Source organism: Amblyomma americanum, chromosome 5, assembly GCF_052857255.1.
Source record: "Amblyomma americanum isolate KBUSLIRL-KWMA chromosome 5, ASM5285725v1, whole genome shotgun sequence".
Taxonomy (NCBI): Eukaryota; Metazoa; Arthropoda; class Arachnida; order Ixodida; family Ixodidae; genus Amblyomma; species Amblyomma americanum.
This window is the reverse complement of record NC_135501.1, coordinates 158,668,601-158,695,130: the sequence shown is the minus strand read 5'-3', so window position 1 is coordinate 158,695,130 and position 26,530 is coordinate 158,668,601. Positions and strand designations below refer to the sequence as shown.

General features: G+C 49.5%; 1 protein-coding gene across 1 annotated transcript in view; it reads right to left on the bottom strand.

The window, feature by feature from the left end:
• Positions 1–13,933: 13,933 nt before the first annotated feature.
• The window catches only part of LOC144134287 (inactive tyrosine-protein kinase 7-like), a 35,948-nt gene continuing 23,351 nt past the window's right edge, over positions 13,934–26,530 (bottom strand). The window contains exons 10-12 of the mRNA XM_077667235.1: positions 24,576–24,809; positions 23,680–23,912; positions 13,934–20,622 (exon numbers count right to left, since the gene is read on the bottom strand). Of these exons, the coding sequence (XP_077523361.1) occupies positions 20,044–20,622; positions 23,680–23,912; positions 24,576–24,809 (1,046 nt within the window). The 3' untranslated portion in view covers positions 13,934–20,043. The remainder of the gene's footprint in view (positions 20,623–23,679; positions 23,913–24,575; positions 24,810–26,530) is intronic.

Here is a 26,530-nt window from a genome sequence, read left to right as displayed (position 1 = left end):
CGCTGACTTTCAACTGGTGATTTATTACGCACGTGCCTACATATACTATTCCCTCCAAACACTAAACAGGACAAAAAACATTCAAGAAACACTGCGTCATCACTGAACATCTTAAATCTACCTTTCTGCAAATGCATGCTCCAAACAGGTGATTTCGCGGTTAGCCAGTGATAATGAGGGCTTGCTAATGCCTGCTGCACCCCCCTTGTCAATGTGATATGCCTCTACTAGTTCCCTTACTATCTGATCTTTATGTTTGAAGATGACGGATGACTGAAGATGACGGATGTCGGGGCAACGCCCCGTGCTATGCAGACTTGTTGGCTCAGCAGTACCCAGCAAGCAACGTACATCCCTATCGTGCGCCCAAAAAGGATGGAAGGCCCCAGTCCCAGTACATTTATCAAACGTTTCCAGACCGTAGAGGCAGGACATAGAAACACAAGCAAAAGGGCAGTGCTAAGAGTCTACAAACGTTTTTTTAAGCACAAACAAAAACAAGAAAGGTAGCTGGGTATAACTTTCCGGACAAATGCTTTTCAACAAAAAATAAAAATCGAGCGCTTGCTCTTTTTTTCTCTCTCTCCCTCGTCCACAAGCTGCAGGAAGAGAATGATTTGCTCTTGCGCTCGCCGTGTTGAGAGATCAAACAGTTTCGCTCGAACAGCCGAAGGAAGCAGTTAACCCCGCATCTCTCTCGGCGCGTGCATTTCTCCTGCACGTGTGCCGTCGGCTCCATGCTGCAGGCAGGTGACGGCGGTCTGCTTTTCCAACGCACCGCCGGAAGCGGCGGTCACCAACGTGCCCGTCTTCTATTGTGTTTCCAACTTCAACACGGTGCGGCGGTTCCTGCAGGCATCTCCAAACCAGCAGTCCTCGTTGCGCCGCTGTCTAGCAAAGGTGCCGTACTGGCCTCCCGTCGCTCGCCAGGCTTCCTCGCTGGACGGAAGCCATCTTGCGCATCCTTATTCGCGCAGCCCCTAGCCATTCGCGCGCAAACCCCAGCGCGCGCGGCAGCTCTTTGTGACGACCCCCCCCCCATAATGCGCAGGTCCACACGGGACGGAGAGGCAAAGAGACACCGTATGACTCAGTTTAAACAAACAGATATATCCAATAATTATACATGATTATGATTATACATCAGAGGCTGGGGTGTCCGAGCTTACGTGCCGACGACTTCAAGGGGACGATGGAGGGGCTCCGGAGTTGAGCTCGAACGGTTGCTGGCAGAAGCTGCACGCCGTCGGGCTTCGGCGCTGAAGGCCCCCTTGGCGAACGATGTCGTCCTGAGCGTTCTTTTTTCCTTACGCCTTGTCGATTTTTATATCCTTCTTATTTCCCACATTCCCTAGGTTGAGGACGCCCACGCCGGAGTGGGAGGGGCCCAGGGCTTTCACTTGGGCGCACAAACACACCACCGCACTTATGGTCTCGCCCCCGTCACGTGTTGAGTCCGAGGGAAAGAAGGTTGTCGTCGAGGTAGCGTCGGCTGTGGTAGACGGTCTCTGGCCCGCTGACGGTTCCCGTGGGTCACCGACCTCCGTTCTCCATCAAATGACACTCGCCACTCAAGGCCGGAACGCGAGGTCACTAGAAGGCCGGGAAAGTGGTCCCTTGTCCTAGGATGTGCTCGGGAGTGTTGATGATGATGCCCGCCATCTTGTCACGGTGCCAGGCCCGCCGAAACGAGGCCCTTTGTTCCCGGCACGGTCACGGCAATTGGGGAAGATAACGCCCGTCTCCCCGCGGCGGCGGCAGCGGCGGCGTTCGACTCGTGCCGACACTATGGAAAGGGGGTCCGGTTGTGCTTAAACCCCTTCGTTTTGGTCGTTCACTCTCAACGAGTATGGCTCGGTAATTGGAAGCAGCTGTCACCTGGGTCTTCTCCGTGCGGTCCATGGCGGCAGGCCCGAAAGCAATCCCACTCAAGTTGCTTGCAGCCATATACAGTAGAAACATGTGTGCTGGCTGCTTCCAAAACGAGACCGGCTGTCGCCGATCTCCTCTCTTCCAGCTGAATTGCTTTCCCTTGAGTGCTTTTGTCGCCACTGGGGGCTCCGTCTACGCCGCGCCGTCGAACGCGGACCCTCGTAGCACACACAAGGAACGTCACACTCGCTCACCCTCCAGAAGAATGTTCTCCGAACATTTGAGTCCTTGCAGCTCCCCTCCTCTTTCTGAATCGCCTCGCACAGTGCGTCCGACAAAACACTTTTCGCTGCACTCAACACCACTGCACAACCCCATTTGCCTCAGCTGTCATAACTGGCGTCTCCGGGGGCAGCACTGATCTTTTTTTACAGATAAACATGAAACTCAGCACCCAAGCCTCTCCTTTCTAGTCCAAACTGGACGAAATAAATTTACCACAGTTACAAAGGAGCTCCCACTTCTAGCACGATCACGGCACAGACAAAAATATAGATAACGAGAGGAAGTAGGGCAGGTTCTGCATGCGCTCCGCATGCTCTCCTGTGAAGGTGTTACTTAATGACAGAAAGGTTTAACTACCAACTCCGATATCTTAACACATAAGCACATAGCAATGTTATGAGCTGTGGCATTACACAATTCTAACCAGTTCACAACTCCGCTCTGTTTACGCCATTAGTCCGACTTAGCTTTCCGATTTCGCAGCGGATATCGGCCTTCATGAGTCATACCAAGTAAGTCTGTGACCCTTTGTCTGCTTTGAGACTCGCGAGGGCTCGTGGCAGGAGCCTCTCCTGGCGTTATCTGCGCGGCAACCTCGCGCGCTTCTTCTTCTAGCAATGCATGAAGTAAATCCGGTGGCATTCCGGCCGTCACCTCTGGCGCCTGCCGAACAAATGCAGGAGAGGGCGTTTCTTCCGAACTATCTGCGCGCTCCGCTTCACTTCTGTCCCCATCAAAATCCGCGTTTTCCCTTTCCTCATTTCGTGAATACTGAACCGGTGCCGACTTGAGGCGATTTGCGTGTATCCTTATCAAGCGCCGGTTCACGTCTCGGACTCTGAAGTTTACCGGAGAAAGCTTCTCGACAACCTCGCACGGTCCTCTCCACTTCGTCTGGAACTTACGAGCTAGCCCGATCTGCCTTTGGCAGTTTTCAATGTACACGCTGTCCCCCACATCAAACGGCGCGTCTCTAGCACTGCGATCGTGCACCTTCTTCCTGCGCTTCGCCGCTTTCTTTAAGGCCTCCTTTGCGATGTCCCTCGCCACTTGCAAGCGCGATTCTAGCTCAACCTTATAGTCGTCCAGTGAAGCGTATGGGACACGACGGGGGCCCTCTGGCACTTCACTAGGCTGGTCCGGGTCTCGGCCGTAGAGAAGAAAGAATGGCGATTCGCCCGTGCTCTCGTGTGCTGCGGAATTGTAGGCAAACATTGCATACGGGAGCCACAAGTCCCAGTCCCGCTGGTCGCGCGAAACAAAATGCGACAGGAACCCGGCCACGGTTTGGTTCAGTCGCTCCACCGCGCCCTTGCAAGCCGGATGGTACGGTGTTGTCTGCTTCTTAGCGATTTTAAGCAGCTCGCAAACTCTCCTCATTAGCTGCGACACGAAGTTCGTTCCCCGATCTGTCAAGAGTTGCCTCGGGGGTCCATGGCGGAGCACGATCTGTTCGACAAATGCTCTTGCAACCGTGTCTGCCTTCTGATCTGGGAGTGCTACCACTTCCGCGTATTTTGAAAGGTGATCGACAAATACTAAAATGTACCTGTTTCCGGAAGTGGTCGTGGGCAATGGGCCCATTATGTCCATACCTGCCCGCTCGAAGGGAGCCGAAACCTCAGGGAACGGCTGAATTGGAGCTGGTCTTCGTCCCTTGGGTGTTTTTCTTTCGAGACAGGAATGACACTTCGCACAGTAGTCTCTAACATCCTGTCGCATGCCACTCCAAAAGTACAAACGCTCCACACGCCTGCGTGTCTTCGCTACGCCAAAATGACCGGCGCATGGCGCATCGTGAAACGCGCGAAGAACCCTTTCTGTCCACGACCGAGGTATGACGACTCTCTCCCAAGCGGTTTTCTCTGGTGTCCCTTTCCTGGTTGGCCTCGTGCGCCGACACAGGGTGCCGTCTTTGCCAATGAAATAACCTAGCTGTTCGGGGTGAGACGGTGCGCCCTCTAAGCTTTCGATTATTCGCTTCAGGTCAGGATCTTTGCACTGCTCTGTGCGTAATTCGGCGGGGTCGACTACGGGGACAAACTCATCTATAGCTGCCACGGCAGCTGTGCGGCTGAGTGCATCAGCATTCAGATGTGTCTTTCCCGACTTGTGCTCCACTTCAAAGCAGTATTCCTGCAGGTGTAGATTCCATCTAGCGAGTCGCGAGCTAGGGTCCCTGACACTCATCACCCATTTCAGAGGATGGCAGTCTGTGACTAGCTTGAATTTGCGGCCGTAAAGGTAGCATCTGAAGTGCTTTACTGCCCAGACAACGGCGAGGCACTCCCTTTCCGTAGCTCCGTACTTTTGCTCTGTGGGGCTCAGCTGTCGGCTAGCAAAAGCAACGGGATGTTCTTTGCCCTCGATAACCTGAGATAGCACGGCACCAACTGCGAACTTTGACGCATCTGTGGCCATAACGAAGGGCAAATTAAAATCCGGGTGGCGCAACAGCGGTGCACTCATTAGCTTCCTTTTCAGGGCCCCAAAAGCATCCTCCGCGTTTTGGTCCCGGCGAAAGGCGACATTTTTGGCGGATAAGGCGGTGAGCGGCTTAGCGAGCTTGGCGAACTCCTCTATGTGCCTTCGGTAGTAACCGATCAGGCCGAGAAACTGCCGGACCTGGCGGACGCTAGTCGGGGATGGAAAATCCGAGACACACCTTAGTTTCTCAGGGTCCGGTCGCACGCCGTCAGCTGAAATAACGTGCCCGAGGTATTTCACCTCGTTTTTGAGAAATTGGCACTTAGAGGGCTTCAGCTTGAGACCCGCTCCTCTTAGTCGCACCAAAACCTGCTCAATATCGCGCAAATGGTTCTCAAAACTGTCACTGTATATGATTATGTCATCCATATACACGATGCACAGCCTCCCCAGAAGACCTGCCAGGATAACATCAGCGGTTCTCTGCCAGACAGCAGGGCTGTTGGCCAGACCCATCGGCATTCTTTTCCATTCATAGTGCCCTGAGGGCGTGTTGAATGCCGTTTTCTCGGCATCTGCCGGATCCATTGCTATCTGCCAGAATCCCGCCGCCATGTCCACTACCGTGAAGTACCTGGCAGAGCCCAGCTGAGAAAGCGTCTCCTGTATATTGGGGATGGGGTATGGATCGATGCGAGTTACGGCATTTAGTTTGCGGTAGTCCACTACCAATCGATACGAGCCATCTGGCTTTTCCACCAATAGTGCTGGTGCTCCCCAGGGTGACTGAGTGTTCGACAATGCCGTGATCAACCAGGTCCTGCACCTGCCGCTCCATCTCCTCACGTTGGGAGTAAGGAATCCTGTACGCACGCTGGTAAACGGGCGATGAAGTGCCGGTTTCTATCCTGTGCTTTATAACGCCACAGCAGCCCAAATCCAGGTTGGACGCGGCGAATGCCTCCGAGTAGTCGTTCAGCAAACCAGCCAGAGCCTCCCTCGCCCTGGATTTTACGTGAGAAAGATCGAACGACGCCTTTGGAGCAGCCGAAGGACTAGCATGCTCTACAGTTGCGAGTACCGTATCGGTGGGCTCACGTTGCTCTATCGCAGAGGTGAAGAAAGCCAATGTTTTGTTCTTGGGAAGGCTCAGTGGCTGCTGGCTACAGTTAACCACCCGTAGGGGCACTCTGTGGGCGTCATTAACTGTCACGAGGCACGCGGCTGCCTTGAGGCCATTGCTGAGAGAGTCGACCGGCTCAAGCACTCCCCCGGCACCGCTCTCTACATCTGAAGGCACACACGCGTACAAAATGTGCTCCGACCAAGGAAGGACGACCGCCTCATCGACCAGCCTGACGGCAACCCGCGAATATACCTTCTCCAATGATCCCACTAATTGACGGGTGTCAATATCGGTAATGCGAATCTCAGCCCCTCTCCTGTTCAAAAACGGAACTTTTGAGCCGCCCGCATTAACCTCTTCCTCATAGAATGAGACTACTACCTTCCCTTTTCTAAAAAAATCCTGCCCTAATATACCTGACACTCCGTTTGGCAGAGACACCTTGTCCGGGCATACGTAGCAGGGGTGCTCCAATGCAATTCCGCCGAGAGAGAAGTGTAACCGGTAGAGTCCACTTATGCCAAGAGGATCCTCCGTTATGCCTACAAATTTGGTTGCCATACCACCAGACGCTTCCAACATCTCGCGGTCCCCCTTCCTTCGAAGCGTGTTAAAACTGCTCTCCTTAAGCAATGTCACCTTTGACCCCGTATCTATCAACAATTCCATGCAACAACCATTTAACTTGCAACGCACAACAGGGCATGCCTCGTCGGCCACACAAACCACCACCACCTCATCATCTACTGCTCCCTCCCCACGCTCCTCAGGCTGGGGAGGACTAACTAGTTTTTTGTCTCGGTATCTGGAGCCCCGCTGTAGGCTTGCTTAGGGCGTGTCTCGCCTGCTTCTCTTTGTGGCTCCCCACGGCGCACGTTTTGGCAGAACCTGGCGATGTGTCCGCGACCCTGGCAAGCGAAGCATACGATTTCTTCAAAATCTCGCATACCGCGCCTGTAGCTTTGTGGCGGTCCCCGGTTTCCAGCGAATGGGCGCTGTTGAGCGCGCGCTTCAACCTGGCGTTCCACCTGCTGAGATAGCAGCTGTTCTAAGCGATCTAAACGCTCTGTCAAGAGAGCAACCTCAGGGTTGAGCACCGCTCTCTCTATGACGCGTACTCTCGCTGCGGCTGTCGTTAACGCCTCATTTCGTTCCTCATCCAATGCGGCCGCCACGGCTTGGTCGAAATTGCTCGGCTTGCGCGAGAGCACGAACCGGCGCACGGGGTCTTGCAGACCAGCCACGAACAAAGCGGTCATTTCCTCTTTAAGTAGATCCTCCGCGTATTTCTTCTTTAGCTGGTCTCCTTCCTCCTCCCTGCTTAACGTATCGCGTGCTAGGCGCTGAAGCCGCGACGCAAACGTTCGCACGTCCTCCCCTACCATCTGTCCGGCGTCACGGAACATCTGTACCCGCACGTGACGTGGTTCAGTGTCGAAATGCTCAAACTCGAGCTTCTTAAATTCCGCAAATGATTTTGTGGATTTTACTTTTTCGTCTCGCCATGCAAAATCATGAGCAGCTCCTGCCATCTTACACCTCGCCATTCCCAGCATTTGAGCATCGGACCATCCCCCCATTTTCCCAATCTCTTCTAGCATGGAAAAGAAATCGCAGATTGGAACCCCTGTCTTATCTCCCGTAAACGTCGGAATGACGCTTCCTAATGCCAGCATGCTTGCTCCGAGCGACGGCTGTGGAGTGGGAGCTCCCTCAGATACAGACATTTTTTTTTTCGTTCAAGCCCTCCGGTGCCTCAAGCCACTCAAATGGGGTAAAAGTCCCACAATCAGTCCCGTGATTCCCTTTTGATTACAATTTTGAAGTCATGAATGTCGCAGCATTCAGAGGACATTTGCTTTTGAGACCCCACTTCTGACACCAGTGTGACGACCCCCCCATAATGCGCAGGTCCACACGGGACGGAGAGGCAAAGAGACACCGTATGGCTCAGTTTAAACAAACAGATATATTCAATAATTATACATGATTATGATTATACATCAGAGGCTGGGGTGTCCGAGCTTACGTGCCGACGACTTCAAGGGGACGATGGAGGGGCTCCGGAGTTGAGCTCGAACGGTTGCTGGCAGAAGCTGCACGCCGTCGGGCTTCGGCGCTGAAGGCCCCCTTGGCGAACGATGTCGGCCTGAGCGTTCTTTTTCCGTACTCCTTGTCGATTTTTATATCCTTTTTATTTCCTACATTCCCTAGGTTGAGGACGCCCACGCCGGAGTGGGAGGGGCCTAGGGCTTTCACTTGGGCGCACAAACACACCACCGCACTTATGGTCTCGTCCCCGTCACGTGTTAAGTCCGAGGGAAAGCAGGTTGTCGTCGAGGTAGCGTCGGCTGCGGTAGACGGTCTGTGGCCCGCTGACGGTTCCCGCGGGTCACCGGCCTCCGTTCTCCATCAAATGACACTCGCCACTCAAGGCCGGAACGCGAGGTCACTAGAAGGCCGGGAAAGTGGTCCCTTGTCCTAGGATGTGCTCGGGAGTGTTGGTGATGATGCCCGCCGTCTTGTCACGGGGCCAGGCCCGCCGAAACGAGGCCCTTTGTCCCCGGCACGGTCACGGCAATTGGGGAAGATAACGCCCGTCTCCCCGTGGCGGCGGCGGCGGCGTTCGACTCGTGCCGACACTATGGAAAGGGGGTCCGGTTGTGCTTAAACCCCTTCGTTTTGGTCGTTCACTCTCAACGAGTATGGCTCGGTAATTGGACGCAGCTGTCACCTGGGTCTTCTCCGTGCGGTCCATGGCGGCAGGCCCGAAAGCAATCCCACTGAAGTTGCTTGCAGCCATATACAGTAGAAACATGTGTGCTGGCTGCTTCCAAAACGGGACCGGCTGTCGCCGATCTCCTCTCTTCCAGCTGAACTGCTTTCCCTTGAGTGCTTTTGCCGCCACTGGGGGCTCCGTCTACGCCGCGCCGTCGAACGCGGACCCTCGTAGCACACACAAGGAACGTCACATCTTGCTCTCATCACTGGGCTGTCGTGGACTTCGTAGCTACGGATTTATGGTGACTTTCCCGCGCACCTTGGCGTGCCCACATAGTTCCCTTTGGAACTGATGCAGCGGCGGCGCATCGCAAGTCCTTTGCGCAGCTAATAATAATAATAATAATTGGTTTTTTGGGAAAGGAAATGGCGCAGTATCTGTCTCATATATCGTTGGACACATGAACCGCGCCGTAAGTGGGAGAGATAAAGGAGGGAGTGAAAGAAGAAAGGAAGAAAGAGGGGCCGTAGTGGACGGCTCCGGAATAATTTCGACCACCTGGGGATCTTTAATGTGCACTGACATCGCACAGTACACGGGCGCCTTAGCGTTTCGCCTCCATAAAAACGCAGCCGCTGCGATAGGATTCGAACCGCGGCGGCAGCATTTTTATGGAAGCAAAACGCTAAGGTTCACGGCCCTACTCCATAATGCCGCTAGCTGTTCCAGTCTGCATTCGCGGCGGCGTAGTTCAAGGCAATGGGCGACTTCTAGAACGCACTTTGCATTCCTCAGCGCCTCCGACAACTGCGGCGTGTTCTTGGAGGCAGCGTGGACGTCTGCTGCGGTCATAGGCGAAAGGGACCTTCGGAGGCCCACCACACTCTTGCTGCCAGTGCCCATGGATTAATCTGCTCCACCTACCTACATTGCCGTCCTGTCGCAGCGGTATAATTTGTGTTGTGTTCGCGTCGCTGACTCCCAACCCACCCCCACCGGATTACTTGTGCCTTGATCACCTTGTGCTCGTCTCCTACGCCGTATTGTGCCGCACGCGCGGTCTGCTGTACCATGGGTGCGGCGCGCCATGGAGGGCTCCTACCTCAAGACGTCCCCCCTTCCCGTCTGGCTCCAAGCAGTCTTATCCCTAAATTTAGTCAAAAGAAAATAAAAGGGGGGTGTAACGAGGATGTAACGCTTATGTTTGAGCGTTCGCTGTGCTGTGAGAAGGCGCAGGACAGAAGGCTGCGTTGAATTCACGGTTGCAGCCTTTTATTTCATCCCTGGGGTTCCGTTTTCGACGTCGTCAAGGTATGTTGGTTTATGCTCCTAGTAGAACTAATCATCATTTTTTGAGAACACGACGCTGAAGCTTACTCCGAGGCTTGTGCGAAAGGCAAAGCGAGAGGGAGGTTTCAACCTGCAGAAAATCCGTGACCTGAAACCGCGTATCTGTAGCGTACGCCCATCTCGTCTTTTCTTTCGGCACCCAAGTTGCTCTTTACATAGGTTTGCTTTTGCGTGTGCATATATATGCTTTTGTATCCCTTATTTGCTTAATGTGCGTCAACTTTCAGCCTGCATTATGTTTTTCTTGCTCCATATTTCAGATTTCCCACAGCTGAAGATAAAAGTGGCCATTATTATAAGCTGGTGTCGTAGCGCTACGTACATTGTGTATTAAATGGTGCATATATATATATATATATATATATATATATATATATATATATATATATATATATATATATATATATATATATGCTTACGAAGGGAGCCAACAGTCACCGAAACCAAGGTGCATAGGGGAATGTTTTTTTGTTTTGCTTATCAGTGGGATATTATAGTACCTACATTAATAAATCGCCTAAAGAAATAAAGCAGCAGAAAAAAGAACTATGCCGCCGGTGGGATCCGAACCCACGACCTCCGAATATCGCGTCCTGTGCTCTTACCAACTGAGCTACGGCGACGGCTGTCCAATCTGCTGCTCTCGTGGGTATTTATGTTCATTGGGTGTAAGCGAACCTTGAGTGTTCACCAGCGCCACCCTCGACCATAGCGGCGGACGTAACACGTCCTGTAATACCGCGAGCGTGACGTGGAACGTCGTCTAACAGGGAGGGCGGAAACTGTGCGAGAGCCCTCTTAAGCTACCTATGGCATCAAGACTGCCAGAACCGAGACCCTCGTTAAGCTATTAGCAGATAAGTTAAAGGAAATGAGGGGCCCGTTTTACAAACTTACGAAGGGAGCCAACAATCACCGAAACCAAGGTGCATCGGGGAATGTTTTTTTTTATGTGTTGTGCTTATCAGTGGGATATTATAGTACTTAGATTAATAAATCGCCTAAAAATTATATATATATATATATATATATATATATATATATATATATATATATATATATATATATATATATATATATATATATATATATATATATATATATGCGTCTACTGTTTGCATTCATTTAAATGCAAAGAGCATCTAGTCAACTGAAATGACAACCTTATTGCGCTGCTATTTCCTGTTATATGGGCGGGATCGGGCGACTTTTTGAATTCATATTTCCTTTGTGCGTAAAATGCTAGCACATTTCATATAAACAGGTAAGTCCAGGACGGCCGAACCAGCATGCATTCACACGAGTGGACAGACGTATTACACTCACCTGTAACGTAAGCATGTGCCTGAAATTTGGCACATATGTGCGCTTAGATGCCTGAATTTAAGGCTGTACGAGAAAGGAGAAATAATTTTATTGAGCCAGAGCCGAGAAATGAAGCATTAACCTTTTGGGGCTTTCCCTGGGATGCACAACTTTTTTGGACACCGCTAGTTGTGAGGGCGTTTTTTGGATGTGTTCATGAAAAATGAGCACCTCCTGGGGAGATTCCAAATGTCCCGAGGGGCTGTTTTAGGGAGATTTTGAGGAGGTTTTGCCTTTGTTGGGTAAATACAGGTTTGCTTCTGCGATGCCGTTGGACGCGCGCGGGTTGTCGAACTCCATCGTAACAAACGAGCTGGCACGTGGTGGTAGAGTGTTTGGCCGTTGGACACGCGAAAAACGGGTCTGCCTGGCGCACTGTCGTCGGCTATATGGTGCACGGGGCGGAGAATGTTACCGTGAGTTTGCGGAGGTGGATGATAGCACCATTTTCGCGAAGAAAATCGGGATAAGGTGCTTGGAGCACTAAGCCAGCACAGCGAAGCAACCAGTGAAGATGATACCGCGAATCTCAATCCAGCGGTGCAGACGCCGAGCGGCATCACCACGTGACCGCCAACGGTCTGAATTTGTGTTCCGTGCGAGGGTGTCAGCACTTTTCGCAAGACGGTAGCAAGACCACAACTCATAAGTGAGAAATCTGCGCCGGTATCGACGAGGGCAGTCACATGGTGGTTGTCAGCGAGGAGCGGTAATTCGGCTGAAACAACCTCATTTTCTGGAACGCGCGCAGTGGAATGTTCCGGAGTGGAGGGTCGAGGTGTTCTTAGAGATGGGGCGTCGAGCAGAGGCTGTTTTGGGCGCCGGAAGGTGGTCGGAGCAGGGAGTGAAATATCGGGTTGAAGGGTCAAGTCGGCGAGCGGAGGAGCTTGTTCGAATTGCGGAGCGACGGCGGCCCTACCCCCAGAGGTCGCCGTCTTCAGTTGTCCCGGCGTGGACTAGAGGACTGCCGGATGTACGGCTGGCGACCAGGGGAAGAGAACCGACGGGGCGACGGCGGCCTGGACGGGCGCTGTGGCGAGGGCGCAGAGGGGACTCTGGCCGTCAGGTACTGCTCGATGTCACAGGGTCGTTCACCACAGCGTAGACGGGGTGCGTCTGGTGAAAACCCTCGCAGGCCCATCCGACGACACAGGCAGAGGCGCAGTATGTGGCCGGCTTCAACGCAGTGGAAGCACAATTAAGGGCCTGTTGTTCGATGCGCACCACGCGCGTGCTTTTCTGAGGGGCGGTCGCGCGTCAGAGAGAGCAGGCGAAGTCTTAATGCGAAGGCGAAGCGTTAATGCGGTGCAGGAGGAGCAGGACAGTAAAACGACGGTGGTCCTGGCGCAGAGCTGCGTAATGCTTCACTACGTCATGACATACGGCACAGGCGGCGGCTGGGGACAGGCCATTATATATAGCTGCACCGCTCGATGGACTTCCATCACGAATGACATCCAAGATGGCTCCGACACCCGGGTGTTGCTCGACAGGGCGAAGCTTCTGTAGCTCTTAGCGCACAATGCTCCTGACAAGCCCACGGAGGGCCTCGCTCTCGGCGCCGGGCAGCGGCATGCTGGCGTCCATTGCAGTTATATTCGCTGGATGGCCGTAATACGCGAACCTCTGCTGCAATGCGCGCCCCATGCTTGTCGCCTCCTGAGCAAAGTCAACCACTCTGCTAGGAGGGTCGCGCACTAGTCCTACGAAAAGCTTCTCTTTCACTCCTCGCATAAGATGACGTACCTTCTTCGTTTCAGACATGGTAGGATCTGCGCGGTTGAAGAGCCACGTCATGATATATCTTCTACGAACATGGCGACACTCTAATTTCGTCGCTGCGCTCAGGACTGCAGGGCAACTTTGCTTGCTCCTTCCGTTTGTTGCTGCCGACGGTGTCGCGCAACTGTCGCCGGAAATCTCGCCAAGTGGGGATGGCGGACCACGTCTTGGCGGCGTCTTCCAGGGCAAAATAGACATTGCGTAGCTTGCGGTCCTCGTCCCACAGGTTAAACACAGCAACCCGGTCGTAGCTGGCCAACCAGTCCTCGACGTCTTCGAACTTGTCGCCATGAAACGACGCGGGAGTGCAGCGGAGAAGCAGCGGTGCAGCGCACGGAGAAGCAGCGGTGAAGAACTGATGGCATCCTGGAGGGTCTCGCTTGCCGCAGTGGACATCATTGCACAGGGTGGTGCCATCAGGAGTCGAAATTGATCGAGATCCAAACCTCACAAGTGGCAGCTTGCTTTGTGTACAGGTGTCGTGTCCATGGGGTGTAGCTGGGCTTCGTCGGAGGCTCCCGGGAGCTCTTCGTACATCGAGAAATTACCCAGTGCCTGCACCAAAATATCACCGAAAGCCGGCAGAAAGGGCAAAAGGGCACACCAGGACTAGCAGAGCAGACACACTGAGCCAACCCACGCGCGAGCCGGGGAAGACAAGGAAGACCAACGGGTGCTGTCGCACCGCATGGTGGCGCCAGGAAATGGCTAACAGTGTGGCAGTATTTATCCCCCTATTATAAACTCCCACAGAACCAAAATAGGGCTTTCAACATGGCAACCCTCCACTGGAAACAATAAGCAGGTGGCCACAATTAAGTGCTGTGTCAGTGGCTGACAGCACACTTTGGAGACTCAAAGGTATATGCTGTTCTTGTTTTCGCTGAAGCTATAACTTACCCTTCCTTGTTGATGTTGAAAAATGGAATTATCTATTGGTATTATTGGCCTGTCTCAGATATGATTTGCATGGCAAATAAAGGGACATTAAGACCATTCACCTCTTTTCTAGCAATATTTATTCTCTCAAAAAGTCTCGAAGCTTGTTCACCTATGTACAAAACGCAAAGCAGTCACAATCTAAGGGTATGTGAATAGCATACATACAAATAGTGGTGAGTCACAAATAGGCAGAGGACACTTCATGTAAACATTTGAGACGAGCACAAAAGATACAGAGATCAGGTGTCAATAATATGTAATATCTTTATACATGTTAGGAATAAAGCACTTCAGCTACAACATACCACTCCACATGCACACACTTACAAAAAAAAACTACAAAAGGCAGCATAGAGGGTGCGCTCAATGCCTTGCAACCACCGGTGTTTCAAAACACAGCTGCAAAGGTATTAGGAAGCCACTGTAGAGCTCTGATGCCAATATGCTCAATAACGTAACTGACTTATGGTCCAGATACATGACAACATTATGTCCTATGACAGCATTAGCCTATTTCTTCCATTTGATTTTAACTTCAGTACAATGTGCCGCTTGTGACCACAAAAAGCTGCTTTGTCAACTGCTATAAATAGCATCCTTCAAGAAATCTTTGTGAATATATATATACAAATGCAAGACACTTTTTGAAGCAAAGGTGATTTAAAGGTTAACATGACAATGGCTAATTTGAACATAATTTTCATTCTCACTCCGAAAATATTCAAGTTCAAGTATCTGGTTCAATACCAAGAAACTTGGGAAAATACTTACCAGTTGTGAATAGAATAACAGCTGACTTCAAATGCAAATACAGAAACAGTATTCCTTACAAATAACTTTTTTTTGCTATTTGCACCATGCAGCTGGTGTTATGAAACGAGGTGTTCGCTAAATACAAAGCACACCCTTGTTAATAGGAAGCATAGCTCTCTGCATATTGTGTTGCCTATTTCTACGTGCTTTTTTCAGGTAGCTACCGGCTCTCATTAACAATGTGTTATTCGTCCGAAGCCCTGCACATCGAAACAGCCTTAAATACTGGCGTGTAAAGATACCCGCAACACGTGACATCGCGCCGGTGCGGTTTTGGGAAGAAACATACTTAACAAAAGTAGCAACATAAAGAGATAGAGCAAATGTCATTCACATGCAAGCTCTCCAGCACTTCATTGTTCTGTGCAACCCATAACACAGATATCAATGCTGTAGACAGGTTTGTGTATTGTGCAGTCATCAGCAAAAGTTTCTGGGATGCGGGTGAAAGAATCTTAATGCAACCACTTGCCTAGTACTGGTACCAATGGGTGGAGCATGCTGGTTTCCTCAGGCAGATGGGAATTTCATGAGGCTTGCTTATGCAACTACAACAGAATAATTTTTCCCCGCACTCGCATCCCATTAACTTTTGCTGTCAACTGTACATTTTGTTTACGGGCTCCGTCGTAATAGAATTCTACTTTAAGTACAACACAGTGAATGGAAAAGTTGACAGCTAATTTGAATAATCTAGCGCCATCTGATTGGAGCAAAGCCTGATTTCACAACAAAAAGTTTACTTGATAGCTGAGGTAAACATAAAGCAATTCCTGATCCCTAAGCACAGCTCTAATGAGTTCAGCACAGCATGCAAGTGCCATTACAATGTACACACACAAAGTAGCAAAGTTAATTTTTATCTACACTACCCAATGTAAAGAATGAAGCAATCAAATTGAGTTGCTAATGGGCCCAGAACCATGTGAATTGGCCGGCATGGTTAAATTCATGTAAAAATATAACTTAACTCTCAAAAGAAAATGCACCCCTACATACAAACCCATGCTTTGATGCTTTCGTTTCTGTTGGCTACCCAATAGCTCACTGTTCGTTGATGTTTTCAATTACTTGGACCAGTGCCTAACATCACTACGGTGTTCACCACATGCGGTAATACACATTTCGATGTTTTTAAACCTGCTAATAGGCTCTACTAAAAATGAAATGTTTGCAGCCTATGTGAAAAATCACACTACAAGAGCCTGAACAGCTGCCTGTGCAGAACACAGTATCAGTATGTCATGGCAAAATAGTGGCAAGAAATTCACTATCAGTATGGCTACTGATGGCCACAGCACTGCACAATGGGCACTGGAAGTCCCTTGGATGTCCTGCAGACATCCTGAACGTCTGCAAGACGTCCATTGGGTAGCACTGGCTTGGCACGCAGTGCTAGGACATGCTTGGTGCCGAAATCAGCCCTACGAGACATTGCAGCTGGCCGCTGATTTTCAGCCTGGCATAACCGTATCACGTAGCTTAAGAAGCCTTCCATCAGCGCACAGTCCCTATAGGGAGCATCCTTGTTTTATTCTTTTTATTCCTGATGCAGCATAAGTCCTTTTGGCCCCTTAATTGTTTGCCCCACTGTAGCATTGCATCCTTCACTCTGTGACTTTGGATAAAGAGTGGATCCCACAGCGGAATTCGCCTAGCGCCAATTTACTCCTATGAAATGAAACTGATGAACAGTGCAATACTAAAGGCCAGCACTTAACGGGAGAAATTAACCGCTGTCATTATTTTATACTAACACCGAAGAAAAGCAGTTGTTTTAAAGAATCATGATTCTGGTGACCTACTGAATAATTGTTGAGAATCACCACATTTTTATCGTTTTAATTGCACGTCACTGAACAAAATCTACACTGCTGTGCCAAGCAAGTTTACAAAAGCTTGGCGCACGATGTACAGCTCTTAAAATTATCAGTGGCAAAGGCCACAAAGAAAGCACAGCATGCAACGTTGAAATCCCAAAGTTTTCATTCCTCATGAACCTTTTCTAAGCATAAAGGACTTTATTGTGTCCCTTGTTGAAAACCTTAGTGTATCCGAATTGCCATGTAGTGTTGCTAATATGTTTTTAATGTTGCCAATCAGGGGTAGGCACTGACATTAAGCTACAGCCGTATTGGAAAGCTTAACAGTAATCTTTATCTGACACACATCATACTGTGCATAAAAAAAAGCTGGGACTTTTCAGGATGTTAAAGTGCCTCCACGTTTTCCGCATTTCTTGCATTCTTCACAATGAAACATATGATGTATACATCAAGTATATAGGTGTAAAAGTGTGTATAACTTTCTGCATAAAAAAGCTGTCCAACATTTATAAAAAGCACCACGTCATCCTATATGTCAAAGGTGGTGATCAAAGATGACTAGCCCAGGAACGTTGGACTTGGCATGACGACTCGACCAAAAGGCTAGAGGGGCAAATGAGTGCCATATATTCATATTTACAGTAAAAAAACTGCACCCGATGGGACAAAAGTAGATGTAAAAACATGTATAGAAGTAAAGGCATATAAAACATCATGTGAGGTGTCAGCATGACAAAACTTCGTTGGTCAAAGAACACTAAAGTTGACACTCGCATTCAGCGATGGCTTGTAGTTTACATTGCTTTAGCCCCGCAGTCGTATGCGAGATTTACTCATAAATATAAAGCATAGGATGAAATATGGCATTGTACACCTTGGTAAGAAACGAGTAAAAACACATCTGTACTTTTGCGGACAACAAAAGTTGCAATGCAATTGCACATTTTCAAATTACACGTGTCAAATGAACCCGCTTCTTTCATGTTGATTTTGCTGAGAATAACTTGCTCATAGCTACTTGCGAGCCTGATCACATCTTTACTTTATTGGCTAGAAATTACGTATATAGCTTTATGTTTCATATTATTATTCATTTAGCTTGTGAATTGCACGAATGAACCTTGTAAAAGCATTTGCTTATTAGGCAACTTTGAATGGCTGAATACCTTATCAACCAACCTTGGCTAAGCAAACTAGCCATGGCAAACTAAGGTAAAGCAATAGTGGCAGTCTGCTGTTCCAGATTATACAGATGTCTGCTTGACAGTAATGACTGCATTTCGACATAAGCGGGTGTGTTCACTCCTGTAAAGGGAGAAGCATGCAGTGGCACTGTATTAAGCAACAAAGACTGTCAGATGGCCTGATGCAGAAAAAACTAGACAAATGAATATTCGAGGTGGTTGCAAAGAAAAATATGGCAACGACAATAGTCAGGCAGCCATGAGAGTTGTGGCACATTGTTGTTTTTTCATGAGCAGCCTCATGTTACTGGTTCTGTACAGCAGAGCCTGCCAATGAAGAGCACACATATTGCTTTGTCGACGCGAACCACCTCTGCTTTCAACTTTTGTTTTTGGAGTCCTGCCAATCTTCAAACTCCTCCGTGCCTTCAAAAAAGATACAGATGTGTGCTGCTTCCGTGGAACATTTTCGGTTAACTAGGTGTCAGCTGTTAGGCTACGTGTTTCGATGAATGAGGAGACCTAGCACCAAAGGTGCTGCCAGTCAGCAATACTCTCAGATGCAAGGTTTAGGTGTCAGTGTTAGCAGTCAGGTATTAGGACACATGAGGGGACCTTGTGTCAGATATGCTGCCAGTCAGCAATGCTTTGAGGTGTCAGGTGTTAGGCTTAGCCATCACTTGATAGGCTCAGATGTACAGTACAGACACATATGAGACCTAGCGCCGATGGCTGTGCCTGCCAGAGATGCTCTGCTCGCACACCTCAGAGGTGCAATGGAACTGAACCAAGCCTCCCTCTTATGCTGTCCCACTCCATGACCTTGCAAATGGCTGAGGTGCTATGCTCCTTGTTGGACTGCCAGCCACTACCAGTCGCACTGCACTGAACAGGTGCGCTACTGCTAGAAACAAAGAACTTCAATTCATAACTGCGCACTAACAGGCAGGCCACCTATCAAGAAGAGTTCTCTCTCGATCCCTGTTCTGTGTGAAGTGAATCCAAGGCTCACTTTCATGCTTTGCCGAGAAAATGAGCATGTACACAGAAAGTGCAGATGGGTAGGAGTTAGCATTTCATTACTGTTCGGTTTTGATGAAGCAGCAAACATCCAAGAGTGCTCTCAGTTTGACTCAGCCCATGGCCATGTCCACAAGAAAGCAAAGCATTGCAGTTAAGAAGTAGCTACCATGCTTTGTGAAGACCACACTTCATAATGAGCAAACCTCACACAGTGTTTGCGACCTTGTAATGATTAAACAATTGGAAAGAACAAAAGACATGGGCTCCACCTTCTGCACTTGTGAGAGATCTCTACACAGTGCCACTGCTGCACAAAGTTAAGTGCATAGCCCTCGAAGATACAGCAGGCAAGCACAAGTCACGTATAAAAACAGAAACTTCGCAGTCTAAATAACAGTGTCATTGTGGACTCAACAGTCAGTTTTACGTCACCATGTTGCCAATTTTAGAGAAATGCGATATCGCTTTATGAGTGCTCAGAGAAAGGGACATGGAATTGCATATCAACGTGAAAGAGGCAGTAGTCTTCAATCGGCAGAAGGCAGTACAAGCACATTTGAGTAGGTACCTTTATCTACTCACTTTGGCTGTTTGTGTTGAGCTATGTTCTACCATTTGGAAGATGTGAGCGACTAGCCCAAAAATGAAAAAAAAAAAACACTGCTAAGCAGAAATAGGTCAGCTTCGCAGTGTTGTCCAGAGAAATCTCTGCAGTCTGTCTGCATGCACTAAAATGTGCTCTGGCAGTATCATGCACCAAAAAGTTGGTTCAGACCTCTTAGTGGGTCTATTTTGTAAAGTGAACACCCTGGATGCAAATATTAAAAAAAAAAATGGCAGCATAGTATGCATTCAAGTGTCCCTCCAGCAAGATTGTGGTTCTCCTGGCATATAACCTCCATAAAATAAAGGCTTTTTGGCTGGTATCATCAACATTAAATGCAGTGTGAACAGTGAATACAGATGGTAGCACGCAAAAAAATATAAGCTGGCAGAGAGGAAGTATGGCCAGTGTTCTTTGACATTGCCAAAGAGAAGTCATTGTGTTTTTTAACTCAAAATTAGGTGTGCCCCTATTCTGTCTTAATCAATTAGGACCTTCTTTTTCACTGTTCACATTTGATTTGACGTTGACAACATGTGCACTCAACTCAGCCCAGCCAAACACCTGAATTAAATAAACCATGAGGCTCTAATAAGAGCCTCGACAAATGTGTCCTTGCAATGACTGGTAGTTGCGCCACAACTTTTCAAACTTGTGACGACCTACCGTAACCCCCACTCCAAATGACCCTGAATGTAAAAACCTGATGACATGAGTGGGCTTCAGACGTTGCTATCCACGAAGATCTCGCCAATCCGGACTGCCACCTCGGAGAAGGTGGGCCTGTCTCTGGGCGACCGCTGCCAGCAGCGGTTCAGCAACTCTGCGAATGGCGTGGGGACGCTCGCGGGCGACGTCCACCGCAGTTCATAGGTCTTGAGGAGCCTGAGCACTGTCGCGTCATCCTTGTCCCCCTGCGGCAGCAGGCCCTGGGTGAAGACCTCCCAAGCAAGCACGCCAAAGGAGTAAACGTCGCTCTTGGTGGACCACTCATCTTCGAAAAGTGCTTCGCCTGGTGTCCAGCGGATGGGCACCGAGCGGTTCTGATGCTGCGCGTACTCAGCAGCGTACGAGTCGCGGCAAAGTGCGGGGCAGCTGACCTTGATGTCAAGCCGTGAGGTGATGAGGCAATTGCGTGCCGCCAGATCCCGGTGCGTGAAACGGTGGTTGGCCAGGTGCTCCATGGCGAGCGCTACCTGGTGGCAGACGCCAATGGCCTGCGCCTGGTTCAGTGGTGGTGGCTTGGGACCCTTACGCTGGCTGTCCTTCTGAGTGGCCAGCAGGAACTGCTTGAGGTCACCCTGTGTGCACAAATGAGAGGAAGCTGTTGCATTCTGAGGGTATGACAAGCTAGAGTGACGATGGGGGCAACAATGCACCTTCGTTGCAAGATGGGAGAGCATGCGCACTGCATAAATCACTCATCGTTGATCGTGCCAGTTGTGAAGCTCCACTTTAAAATGCCGACATTGCTGTGGCCGCTTCAGGGAGGTTGCCAGAAGGTGAAGCCACCTATTAGCTGGGCAGCCAGCGAGTGGTCATGGCACCCTACAACCTTTACACCACACTAGCTTGCCCTAGCTCCCCCTCTTTCGTGCTATCGTCGGTGTTGTCTTATGGTCCGCATGCCCCATTCTTTAAAGCAATGTGCCAGAATAGGAAGCACAGAAAGCAAAATCCCACCTCCTACCCCACAGCAGCTTACTGCACCCGACTACTCGAACATCCTCAGCTAAAGGTGGCAGATGATATGTGGGTTTTATTGTCCCAAAGTGACACGTGCTACGAGCGACACTGCAGTGGAGGGTTCCAGGTTAATTTAGACCACTTGGGATTGCTTACCGTGCGCTGGCACTGCACAGCACATGCTTGTTTTACAGTGAGATGTTAATTGGAGCCCTGAGTCATTGTGCAACTGAAACTCATCGTAGATGGCTTGGCTTGCTTTGGCGCCCAAGCGGATTGGCACCGAGCTAACCCAAGAGTGAGGGAAGAGGAAGCACAAGCAAAAAGAAAAAGAAGAATGAAAGAAAAAGTAAGGAAGCAAAAATGGAGTGCACAACGGCTCATCCTCAATGTTTTAATTAAAACATAGCTTAGTTAATCAAGTTTTCTTGTTTTTTCGCCTGCACCGAAATGCAGCCGTCGCGGCCAGAATTCGATCTTGTGAACATGGGCTCAGGAGCCAAATGCCAAAAGCACTTAACCACCGCAGCGACTGCCACCAAACGGCAATCGTTAGACCTCAGTTGTGGTGCTAATAAGATTGTACAGTTGAACCTCGCTACAACGAAACTGACGGGGCTCGTGAAAAATTTTGTTGAAGCGAAATTTCGTTGAGGCGAAAACAGCCCAAAAACACTGTCAGGTTGGACAACATAGTCCCAAAACATCATTTATTTCCAAAGAAGTTGGTCAGCTTCTTCTGCTCCTTTTTTTTGGCCACCAGTGCCGTGGCGCGACCTTTACCCTCGGTGAGCAGTTGCATCGCGACGTCGTCACCGTGAGCACCAATAAATCTGTGGAGCACATCAAATGCTTCCATCACATTTAGTGCAGATGTTGGTGCTAAATCCTCAGCGTCGCTGTCATCATCCGATGATGCGCCGCTGATAATTCGTGCCTTTTCTTCAAGAGAAAAGAACTTCTGCTTCCTAGACAAAGTCGCCATGCTCGTGTTGATGTTGATTGCAGCGCAAAAGCATGAGTGACAAAACCTAGGGCAAATGCGCTACTGCTGTTGCCAGGCTGCTGCGCCCTTTGGCGACGGATTGGTTGCGGCTCTGGCTTGGAAGGAAACAAGAGCTTGCACCCGCGCCTTGTCGCAAGGCAGCCAGCCCAATTGTCATCACCACCAAGTAATGGTGGTCTTAATGTGCGTCTGAATGAGTGGATCAATTGGTTCCAGTGAAACTTTAGTGAAACAAAGCAGCGTGGACCTACGGAAGTACACAGATGGGCGGTTATATGCTAATTTTATTCTAAGATAGATTTTTAAACCCAGCTTCGCATAGCAAAAAATTCGTTGAAGCGGAAGCACGCCCCAAAAATGGTTCGTTGTGATGAGAAATTTGTTCCATTACTTTCTATGGCAAGCTGATGGGGGATTGGAAATATTTCGTTGGAGCGACGTTCGTTGTAGCGGGGTTCGACTGTACTGGCATATACGCAAGACATTCCACACATCTCCGTCAATAAACTTTAAACTTCAAAAAAAGAAAACACTCCAGCAAAAGCCGAAATTCACATTTTTACAACGGTGATCATGGTGATCATCCGAGAAATTTGTTTACGGCAGTAACCTTTATTCGCAGTAACCTTTATTCGCAGTAACCTTTATTCGCGAGGAAACCCAGCAAAGCACGTGCGTTCGCATGACTACACACAGGACATGGGAAAGGGACAGGCGTCAGGAGGGAACACAGAAGAAAATTGGTGATGAGGAAAGGAAAGGCACAGAAACTGTCTCGCTCCCAGTGCTAGGAAAAAAAAGGACAAAGGACGAGTTAAAGAAACAAGAAAGAGGGGCCACAGTGGATGTTCCAGATCAATTTTGGGCACTTCGGGTTCTTTAACATGCACCGACAACACACAGCTCATGGATGTCTTTTGCCCCCACTGAAATGCGGCCGCGGCATGTACTTTAATACGCTTAAGCACAGTTTAAGGCTAACTGCAATGGTGTGCACCTAGGGCAAGAAAAACGAAAGACTGACAGATATTGAACCACCCACCCATCATCCTTCTGCAAACATTTTTAATATAGGTTACATGGTACCAGAGATAACGACGTTTAAAAAAAATGACCCTCCACATTTTTTCCACTCAAGTCATACACCGCATAAAGCCAGAAAAAGAAATATTTGCAAGCCAGGACCATGCTTCTCCCACTAATGTTTCATCCGGTTTGGCCTACTTTTTCGCCGCTAACCCCCCCACCACAGCATGGTAATAAGTGGAAGGGAGCCATGCATCGCCATCTCCTGCCAGCCGTAAACCCCTCCTTCTTAGTCTACGAACGTCGTTGCGGTTTTTGGCACGCTAGTAAGGTTCCCTTACGTTTGACGTCACGCTAGCCTATGATGTTGCGAGGGCAGATTTCACACGAGTGATCGGCAGCGGACATCGCCGCGAGACCCGCGAATGAGAATTTTTAAAAATGACTTGTAAATAATCGGCTCACGAATTGTACGAGGCGTGAGTGTTCAATAGCCTTTACTCTATAATAATGCATGCATTTTATAGCCACCTTCAAAGCCATTGCAGGGACTCTTCATATCCAGCGGTCCCATGCGCAAACCAAAGCTCAGCGGCACCAGGATAATGCACAGTACCCATAGTGCAGCGTGACCACTCACCCAGTCAGTGTACTCCATGATGGCTAGGAAGGGCTCGACGTCGCGGCAGACACCAAGCAGGCGGGCAATACCTTCGTGGCTCAGCTTGTGGAACATGTCCATCTCGCGCTTGAAGTCGGCATGCGCCCACTCGTCCCGGGAGTGAAGTGCTTTAACCATGACCACCGTCTCAGCCTCACCCTCGCAGATGGACCGCGCCTTGGCCAGGAACACATCACCAAACTCGCCGCGCCCTGGAACACCAGACACAAGCAATGCATTCAAATGACAGTCACAAAGAGCGAGTGATGTTGAGAACGCTGATTTGGTATAAACAAACATTTTTTTCATTTTTCGGAAAACATAAATCTACAAAGACCTGTCTTTCCGTCAACTATCTTCATAGATCAATGAAATATCTATGAACATGGATGAAAGGAGCAGGGCAGGGGTGCATTTATGACCAACTTTGGTGAAGACAGTTGAATAAAGCGGTGGCATCCTGTTTGCACAATGGATTTCAGCACTTGTTGGCTCTAAAGGCCTTCCAGGTGCTTTTCTGTGTCCTGAGGACGTCATTCCTATGCAATACACTAGGGCATTCCTGTGTGGAGTCGATACTTGATTTCTATACTTCCCTTTGTACATGGCTCTCTTTTCTTCATTCTCTTTATATACACACATTCCTTTCTTCCCCGTGCTAGTTAGCCAACTGGTGTTTTCCTCTGATCAACCTCTTGCTTTTCCCCTTCTCTCATTAAAGTATATTCCTCATGAAAGAAAAAAAAATGATGGCAAGAACCTCCTCTCTCTTCTATGTGCGATTTCATTACATTCTGCCATTACCTCGAATAACTTGCATGCAGCACGCTAATAACGTTACATTTGGCTACAATAGGGAACGATCAAACACTGACCGAGCAGCATCATAGTGTGCAGATCCTGGCGCGGGTACTGCAATCGGTCGTAGGAGCTGCGACTGCGTCGAGACTGCTGTGAATGCGACCCCGAGCTATGCGACAGGGCATCAGCAGCGGCCGTGTTGTTCTCGCCATGTGCCACAATGGAGTCCCGTGTCGGTAACGCCCCGGCGATGATTGGCTTGTCGCGCATCTCGGTCGGCGCAATGGTGTCGTCATCAGGCTTTGCCACTAGAAAGCACAAAAATGAGTGCACAATGAGGCCGATGAATATCACTATTTAAGGCAATCCCTGTGTGCCATAGCTGGGCTACTGAAATGCAGCAAAGACATACCTTAAGCGTAATCTGGTCACGATTGTATTCAGTGAGCTTAACAATTGTTTCTGCCTTCAATGCTCCCAAGGTGGCTAACACAACAGAATAATGCCGGTTTGATAGGGCCAGCAGTCTACGTCTCTAAAAAAGCATGTTGCTGGGCTATTAGTGTGCTTTTGTTGGTTAAGAAAGGCGCGACGCAAAATAAAAACGAAAAAGTTTCCGCCTCTACCGTCATCAAGAGATGTAAACATGAACTTCTTTGCAGTACTGGTGTAGCACTGTCTAAGATGAGTTATAGATGGTCTTTGCCTCATTTTTCGAATGGGTCCCATCCAGATCATACCACAACACTTCTGCCGCTGACCTTGTTGAAGAGCAGAATGAGCCAGAGACACGCATGGTCACAATCAACGACACAAGCCAGTAAGCTTACTCTGTCCCAAGCTAAACTGAACCTCAAGGTTGCTTCAAGGTCTTGTCCCTGCCAAGCACGGCCGTAGCATGTGAGGCGCTGCTCAAAAGCGAGTGCACACGTTCACTCTTTTTCTTTATAGACACTTAACGCCTGTTCGTTGTTTAGCCCCCAGCTGAGGTGCTCATAAACGCAACCTTGACATTTGAGCAACTTTGATGCCTGAGGGAATCACAGCTTGCGGGCGATAATAAGATGCGATCACTGTAACGCAGTGCTACAAGCTGCCGTCCACAATACGATCTTCTCTGTGATTACAAAGCTTTAATTAGAAGACCTGGACAGCGCTCGATGCCGTTACTATGTGCCAGATGCCATTTGAACAGAAAGCTTGCTTGAGCTTCTCTTTTCTGTTCAGCGTTGCAGTGGATTCAGCCATGTGCCATTAAAGGCCGATTCACACGACGGACCGTTCGCCCGCGGCCCGCGCATCACGTGTTCATGCGTCACCAAACTGAGAGATGTGCTGTCGGCCCGCGGACTGGACAACCAAGGAAGTTCAAGTGCCTCTCCCCTCGCGGGAATTAGCGGCGGCCCGCGAAGATGCACACGCTAGCTCTGGCAACTACCGCTCTTGCTAATATTTCGGCTGCCGCATTTCTCTTGAGTGACGTTGAGCTGGCGCACTGTTTTGACAAGCTGCACTGTGTTCGCTACCATGACAAAGCGATCAACTGGGCTAGCAAGATGACATTGAGGAATTGGACAAAGGGCCGCACCTGCACCTTTCAGTCGCAGTCATGGGTTGGGAGGAAAAAGCCAATTTGACCAGTGTTGCCAAATGATTTAAAATCATCTGGCAACCGTGGTACACACAGCTCATCGTCTCCTCTTTTGGTCCGTCGCATCCGCTTGACGTCATCGGATCGCAGGCCAGTTTTTAGTGGCACATGAACACGTGATGCGCTGGCCGTGGGCGAACGGACCGTCGTGTGAATCGGCCTTAAGAGGGACACTGGCCTTGCTGTGAACCCTGACATGATGGCCTCCGTGGTTGAAATATGGCCTCCCTCTTTTCCATAACTTATGCATCCTTGTGTCACCTCTCTTCATTAAGCTTCATTCCTGTATACCTTCCGCGCAGCATGCTAGTACCGCACCGCGGTCGGCATTCCAGTACATTACAATCGCTCACTTGCTACAGAACACTGCCCCGCACG